Source organism: Odontomachus brunneus, unplaced genomic scaffold (genome assembly GCF_010583005.1).
Source record: "Odontomachus brunneus isolate Ranch 3 - 2012 unplaced genomic scaffold, Obru_v1 Obru_scaffold_093, whole genome shotgun sequence".
Taxonomy (NCBI): Eukaryota; Metazoa; Arthropoda; class Insecta; order Hymenoptera; family Formicidae; genus Odontomachus; species Odontomachus brunneus.
The window spans coordinates 455002-462886 of NW_022639543.1; the positions used below are offsets into that span (position 1 = coordinate 455002).

Below are 7885 nucleotides of genomic sequence, written 5' to 3' on the forward strand. Positions count from 1 at the left end.
TCAGTAAAATGTTTTTTAAAAAGAACATTTTGGAATGAAACCTAAAAATCCATTCATTCTCGTCGTATATATCTGGGTTGCATTTCAAAAAGTCCCTTTTGAAAACATCAACAGCCTGATTGGTTACTGTAACTTCGGTCTTTTAGGACAATAAATCAGGTTTAGTAGAAAGAAACGGAATGTTATCTCTATTGTGTACCTCTCACTCTACGCGTGTTTCTACTCCCATCACGGTCATTAGCAGTTCATTCTATATGTCGAAGCATGGGCTGCTTTTACCTGAGCTCTATACAATGCACATAACACCACGTAATCAATATTCATGATTTTCTGGTTCTGTTATGTGCTAAGTATACAAATGACATAAGTTAGAAAGAGGCAGATAATCTGTTATCTATCTTTGTCTAACTCAGTTATTTGTATAATTAACGCAGAACAGAAATCATGGACATTGACTATATAGTTTATATGCCAGAATTGTATGTACAGAAAATATGTACAAGTTGTACAAAGAGTACTTCGCATATAACTCAGCTAAAAGCAGCCCATGATCCTTTTCTTTCTGATAATACATTAGATCGTGAGATCGTAAGATTTTCGTTATATATTCCCCAAATTCATTACGCTCTCGTTTATTGATTGAATCTTTTTTGAATGTAGGCTAATCTAGACGAATGCACAATTTCCAGACTTCAATACGTATTTTTTCGGAGACCTGAAACTGAGCATGCTTTAATTATCGTAATCACTACTGTCCGTAACATGACATGCAGTTATATCTATAATTTCAGTTGAACCTAGACTCTTACTTGAGCGACCATACACTTTTATACGCTATTTTATGCTCAAAAAAGACTCAAATGAATTGTGCCAGACTTCTAGGCTAAATTTGTCATGTACGCTTTTATTTTAAAAACATTATCACTTGTTATCTTTATCACTTATTATATGCTAAAAAAAGATAAAATGATACTTTCAGTTTCTATATTTCCGGATCTGATGAAATACACGTTGTCCGTAAAGAAGTTGACTGCGCTGTTCTGTTTAAACTGGCATCGGATCCACACACACATTTCATTGCACTCAACTGTACGAATAATAACTTATAATAAGTATTTACTATAATAACTTCTCGAGTTCAGCTAGAAACATTGCGCTGGTACTGCCTTTGCAAATAGCACCACACTTTACTCGTGCCATATACACGCTACTTGAACAAATAATCTAAGTAAAAACTATGAGTAATTTATTTTAATCAACATTTAAAATTTTTTAATTAACAATAATATGTAAATAAGGAATTACTGTATGTTTATCTGCTAAAATTTGCGTTCCATAAATATACATTTTTAATATCGTCTTAGTAGGTCGACTATTGCAAATCATTTTAGCAAACTTGTAAGTGCTATTCGTAACCTGAGGACAATAGGAAATATCCAGTAATCGTAATCTAGGTGAGGATACAAGAACTTTATATATCCCACTATCAGTTATGGCTGGACATCCACGACATACTAATCCTTTTAAGTTCTTTATGTTTTCCAAGCCATAACTAGTTATGTTAGGCAAATAACTAATGTATAAATATTCCAGTTTTGGTAATGCTGTAGCAGCTATTAATGCAGCATTATTCACATAGAAGCTACCTATTGTGTGAGAAATCATATATTTGAAATATTTAGAATATATCTAGAATGCGAAAAACGTGAAAGGTATATATTATTGTAATTTACCAGAAATGTCTAAATAAGTAATTTGCAAACAATTTGTTGCTATATCAATTAAATGTTTCTCTGACAATGGGAAGTGTGTAATTTTTAACACTTGCAGATTAACAAGGTTAATAAATTCTAACTTATCCGCATATTGTTCAAATCCATAGCAATTTGTAATAAGTTCGTGAATTTGTAACTCTTTCAGGTTTGTACAGCAATTACTGATAACTTCCATTACTTTTTTATCAATTCGGGAAATCCATATTTCAAGATGTTCCAAATTTTTTAACTTTGCCAATCCCTGTATTAAAACATAATTAACATTACGTGCATCTATCAACTGGTTGATATAAAAAGAAAAATTAGAAAGTAGGACTTTAACTTACCATAGAAAATTCAGTATCGTCAATTCTAGAGCAACGCTTTATTATAAGTGTGCGTATTGTCTGGGCCGGCAAACACGATAAATATGCGCCCGAGAAGCAAATATCTGAACATACCTCGAAATAATTTAGCTCTAAACATTCTTGGAAAAAATTCAGTCCATAATCTAAATTTTTTAACATTCCTACAGTAAGTTTAGTTATGTTTTTATGTATTTTCAGTAATAATTCTAGATCCTTTACACTAATTATTATTTCAGAAACATCAATACTCGTAAGATTAGGACAATGTTGCGAGATTATAAATAATACTGTTGTATTAAAATTAGTAGTATTAGTTTCACGTATATTGGGCACATGTAATTCTTTTAAGAATCTGCCACATTTTAATAACACTTTCCGCAGCATAACTGTATTGATCATATACGTTGAGCAACCCCATGTTAAGTGCGACATGTCTAATCTTGTCATTTTACACCATGAGTCTTGACTTAATCTTCTCCAACGTTTACATACTACAAGTAATAATAAAATAATGTATATATGTTTCTTAGACAAAGGAACTGCTATACAAATAATTATAACTTATACTTGTTGAATATCTTCCTTCGTAAGATACGTGGGTGAAAAAAGGGATCATGGGAAACATATTTTGAAAAGATGTGTAGACTGGAAAAATTATGATAGGAGGGAAAATGCAAAGTAGATTTCGTATGATGGTAAAGACGGGAAAGAATGGTTAGAGAGAGTTATAGAGGATGAAAAAAGAAAGGAAAGAGAAAAAGAGACGAAGAGGAAAGAGAGCGAGGGAGAGAAAAAGAGAGAGAAATGTAAAACAATCGAACTTTATATCTCGGGTTGCTTTATATCTCGGAAAAAGTAAAAATATAGATTATTACTACTATGGTTGTTAAATTTCTTACCTACTTCTGTACGGACTCTGTCAAAAATTGATAAAAATTGAAAAATATGTATCAAACAATAATCGTTCAGCACTTCTAAAATCATATTTTTCAGTTTTTCTTAACGCTTTTTCTTAAGAAATTTTTGTTTTATATAATAAGATCTATACTTATTTGTAGTTGTTTTTTTACTCTCAAAGTTTTATTATACAATTTGTTTATCAAGCTTATCATTCAAATCTCTAAAAGATCAGATGTTACAGATAGTAAGCAATGTTAATGTTTTACTTTTAGAAGTTTATTTAATGAAATATATACTAACTAGACAGTGCATCGCAAATATCCACGGTAAGTAAATTGGATGAAAGAAAAATCCTTGATTCCTTTCTCATTCTTGTCTAGGTCGCAGTATGATCAAAAGTGGAAAGGATGAGGTAAGTAGGATGAACAAAGGATAAACAAAAACAAAGTGCTATTCAAGACATCCAGATATGCTCTCTCTCATATCGCATAGACTTAGCGTTCGTTCTAATTTATATTTGAGTTTATCTTATTGCATTCTCTTAGGCTCAGTTCCACAACCTCTAGTTAACTTCACTGACCGGTTATTCTATTGGACTTGACCAATCGCATTTAGCGTTAAGAAGAGTTAATCAGAATTAACCAATCATTGTTGAGACTTAACCGGTAGTTAAAGTTAAACGGAGGTTGTGAAACTGGACCTTACAGCATCATTAAGGCTGCATTCCGATATTCACTGATAATACTCAAAGATATTTATATTATATACCAGATTGTTAACATGGATGAAATACATGGCTTCGAAGCTGCATTTTGTTTCATACACATTTATCTATAGTTCATGTCACGTATACTATAGAAAATGCGCGCATATGCGTGAAACGGAACGCAGCCCGAAAAATATTTACTGAACATATGTATATGCGTTATGTAAGTAATATGTTGGTGTCATGATTGGTGATGTATAAGATGTGAATCATGTCTTGTTGAATGTAATAACCTTCTAACTTTTACGGAAAAACAACATATTGATTGACTGTCGCGCGGACTTCCGCCGCGCGGCAAGCATTACCGCGTCCTGTGTGCAAGAGCCATAAGAGTATGAACGGTCAGTGGCCAGACTTTGTATATAGGGACTCTAAGCAATCAGCGATTATTGGTTCTTACTGTATACGCAAAAATTTAGAGAATAGAGCCCCAGAGCCAGAGCAGCTTAAAGTCCATCTCACACAAAATGCATAACTGCATATGCACATATAGAAAATACGGTAAGAGCATTATATGGTAATACTAAAGGAGACTCCTTCTCCTCATCGATTTAGCTGAAACTTAATAATATTATGTAATTAGATGCGTAGAAAAGGAATATGAAAGTAAAAAATCGTTAATCATAATAAAGTTATGATGCAGCAAAAGATGACAGGTTAGATTTCATTTCGGACCGCTTGTAATTATTATAGGTGTAATTTTTAACCTCAAAAAATAGATTAAAAACACGACAAACCCACCTGTGCAAAGTAACAAAAAGTGTGAACATTTAACATTTTTAATAATAGATATTCAGTCTAAAGCTACATTATTACAATGCATGGAAACTCTATTCGAGGATTCGGAAGATGATTTCAATTTTGTAATTTATTTATTTTCAAGGGACGAAGAAGAAGATACTTATTTGTGTGTCGCTTTAATTATGATTACAAAGAGGAGAAAATTGGCCTTAAAGGCCAAATCACACTAGCGATTGGCGATTGACAATTAATAATTAAAGATTAGATTTTAACGAATCAACAAGCTTCAGCCTTGGTTTGCTTTGTTCCAATTGGTCAAGTTTTAATCTTCAATCGTCAATCATCTATCGCCAATCGCTAGTGTGATTTGGCCTTTACGATTACTGAAAGTGTGTATGGCCAGCTTTGGCTGCGTTTAGATTCCTTATCCGGGTGCACTCTAATACAAGAAGTGCTATAGTATATGTGACATATACTATAGTGTTTCTAGTAACAGAGTGCACCTAGGTAGGGAATCTGAACGCACCCTTTAAGGTCTTCACACACAAATTGACATAACAGGGCTGCGTTCAGATTCCCACCAGGGTGTATTCTATTACTAGAAATGCTATAGTATATGTAACATATACTATAGTGTTTCTAGTAACAGAGTGCACCTAGGTAGGGAATCTGAACGCACCCTTTAAGGTCTTCACACACAAATTGACATAACAGGGCTGCGTTCAGATTCCCACCAGGGTGTATTCTATTACTAGAAATGCTATAGTATATGTAACATATACTATAGTGTTTCTAGTAACAGAGTGCACCTAGGTAGGGAATCTGAACGCACCCTTTAAGGTCTTCACACACAAATTGACATAACAGGGCTGCGTTCAGATTCCCACCAGGGTGTATTCTATTACTAGAAATGCTATAGTATATGTAACATATACTATAGTGTTTCTAGTAATAAAGTGCACCCAGATGAGGAATCTGAACGCACCCCAGTAACGTAAGACGTACCGTAAAGGTGCCAATTCATGGAAGCGTTCCAGCGTCGAGCGTTATAGCGTTAGCCAATCAACATATCAGGTTCCAGAAGTATACTTGTAGTTCTTGCGGAAAGTGGTACGTTGATTGGTTACCGCTTTAACGCTTGACGCTCGATGCTCCCATGAAAAGGTGCCTAAGAATTGACCAATCATGTTGAGAATCGTTGAACCGTAAGGTCGCCATTTTGATGAATACTCGATCGTAATTGGTCAATTCTTATGGTGTCTTACATTACTGTTATATCAATTTGTGTGTGAAGGCCTTTACTACTTAAGTTTTTCTATGTGCCACCAGCTTAAGTATATAAGGAAGTTAGCAATCTAGAATATATGTGTCTATGAGGCATCATGTCTTTACCATCGAGAAATGCATGTAACGGATACAGCGTATTTTCTTAGAAAATATCTCAGGCAAAGATCTTTAAATAGCCGTTCTCAGGATTCTACTTGATTTTGTGTGCCTTGAGTCAACGTACCTTAATAACAGAGAAAGTCATTTATATAATAAAAAGTTTTTTTTATCAGGGTGATTGCCTACAATGAATATCGTCTGTACAATTTGTAGAGACGTACTGATACCATCCAGTGATGTTTACAACACACCATGTGGACACATTTTTCACTTTCAATGTTTAACAAGATGGCTTCAAAGGTAATCCATTGGCTTTACAAAAACTTTTGTATTCATTTGCATATTTTAATTTTATTTTTCTTGGTAATCCAGTTTAACGACTTCACCTCCGATTTCGATGAAAGTAGGCTCAATCGACGCTCAATCGTCGCTCTCTACTGCGAAGCGAGAAATTGTTAAAGATGCTAGGTATGATAGGTTAAGAAACCCGTCATTGCAACGTAAAGTCTGTTAGTTAGAGTTGCACTTACTGTAACGCAATATGCAACAACTTCATGAAAATACTTAAATTAAGAATATTTTTAATATATTAGACATTTGTAACACGGGAAAAATTTCGAACGACAAGCGGGGGCTGTACCTTCCAAAAACTAACCTAACCCAACCTATCGTCGTTCGAAATTTTTCCCGTGTTACAAATGTCTAATATATTAAAAATATTCTTAATTTAAGTATTTTCTCATGAAGTTGCTGCATACTGCGTTACACTAATACAATAGGTGCAACTTTAACTAACAGACTTTACGTTACAATGACGGGTTTCTTAACCTATCATACCTAGCATCTTTAACAATTAATTTCTCGCTTCACAATAAAGAGCGACGATTTTGTCAGAAGAAAAAGTTATTTCTTTAACAAAAACGCGTCGATTGAGCCTACTTTCATCGAAATTGGAGGTGAAGTCGCTAAACTGGATAAGTACCTTCTTCTTTTCCTATATATTTGTCATTTGCTAAATTGTTATAAATTGTTATTTTACTTTTAATTATCTCCTGTTATAAATATGGTATATTTTATTAACAATTATTTTTACAGATCAAAGACTTGCCCACAATGTCGGGAAAAAGCAACTGAAACATCTATACACAGAATATATTTTAATTTTCTAAACGATGACTCTATTCATCAGTCCGATAGTGCCAAATTACAAAGTGAAAACAATTCTTTAAGTTTCAAACTGAGTATGATAAAAAAGAAACTCATAGAGCTTGAATTAAAGAATAATACATTAGAAAGTCAAGTAGATATTCTTCAACAAACACTTAAGCAGTTGGAAGAAGCTGTAAAAAAAAAAGAAAGTGCAATTGCTGCACTTAAAACCCAAATTCAATATTTTAAAGTCACATGTAAAGGTATAGCAGAAAAAGATAAAGAAATCAAAGCATTAAACATGAAACTAGAAAAGTTGCAGAGGTAAGTTTCTAAAATACTTCTCTAAAATATACTCTCATAAATTTAATATTTTTATCCAATAATAACCTAAATATATCACTGTTTAAAATATTGTAAAAATATATTTATAGTTATAGACAAAGATAGATATTTATATAGAAAGATAGTTATAGATAAAGGTTTCAGTGGCTGAACAAATAAAAACGCATGATTAGTTATGTATTTTTATTAATGATTATTAATAATTAATAATTATTAGAATTATTAAGAAAATTAACATTCATATAAAACCTCAATTTGTCAACGATTAAGAAATAATAGGAAGTATAAGAATAAATATCAATTATATAATTTTATTGAGATATTAGATAATATTAGTAATTTTACTGATAGTAATTACAAATAAATTATGTCCTAATTACCAAATAACACCGAGTCAGTGACTAAATGGTTATATGTAATATATATATATATATATATATATATATATATATATATATATATATATATATATATAT

At 32.4% G+C, this 7885-nt stretch overlaps 2 protein-coding genes across 7 annotated transcripts in view; one reads left to right on the forward strand and one right to left on the reverse strand.

Annotated features, from left to right (window-relative positions):
* Positions 1-967: 967 nt before the first annotated feature.
* On the reverse strand, positions 968-3492 carry LOC116848351 (F-box protein SKIP2-like). Of its 5 annotated transcripts, none has more exons than XM_032824329.1 (6): positions 3323-3492; positions 3022-3242; positions 2102-2613; positions 1734-2016; positions 1306-1646; positions 968-1210 (listed from the first exon to the last, which is right to left on the reverse strand). In XM_032824329.1, the coding sequence occupies exons 2-6, from the start codon at positions 3104-3106 to the stop codon at positions 1208-1210; spliced, it is 1224 nt and encodes a 407-aa protein (XP_032680220.1). In that variant the 5' UTR covers positions 3107-3242; positions 3323-3492; the 3' UTR covers positions 968-1207. The 5 variants fall into 5 exon arrangements, with proteins under 5 accessions (XP_032680220.1, XP_032680216.1, XP_032680219.1 ...); XM_032824325.1 differs by having other exon boundaries at positions 968-1224; XM_032824328.1 differs by having other exon boundaries at positions 968-1235.
* Positions 3493-5856: 2364 nt separating this feature from the next.
* Positions 5857-7885, forward strand: part of LOC116848348 (E3 ubiquitin-protein ligase TRAIP-like) — a 4514-nt gene continuing 2485 nt past the window's right edge. Inside the window, exons 1-3 of one of the 2 annotated variants that reach the window (XM_032824320.1) lie at positions 5861-6215; positions 6288-6871; positions 7011-7388. In XM_032824320.1, coding sequence (XP_032680211.1) covers positions 7159-7388 — 230 coding nt within the window. In that variant the 5' untranslated portion in view covers positions 5861-6215; positions 6288-6871; positions 7011-7158. Of the gene's footprint in view, positions 6216-6287; positions 6872-7010; positions 7389-7885 lie in introns of both variants that reach the window. The other variant, XM_032824319.1, reaches the window with a different exon arrangement.

What these genes read in the sequence shown, in the direction of transcription:
- LOC116848351 (XM_032824325.1), bottom strand. Translation starts at nt 3,106, where the DNA reads ATGATTTTAGAAGTGCTGAACGATTATTGTTTGATACATATTTTTCAA. An exon ending in ACGATACTGAATTTTCTATG is followed by an intron (nt 2,017 to 2,101) that starts GTAAGTTAAAGT and finishes GTTTTAATACAG; the next exon opens with GGATTGGCAAAGTTAAAAAA. An exon ending in TTTTAGCAGATAAACATACA is followed by an intron (nt 1,225 to 1,305) that starts GTAATTCCTTAT and finishes GTTTTTACTTAG; the next exon opens with ATTATTTGTTCAAGTAGCGT.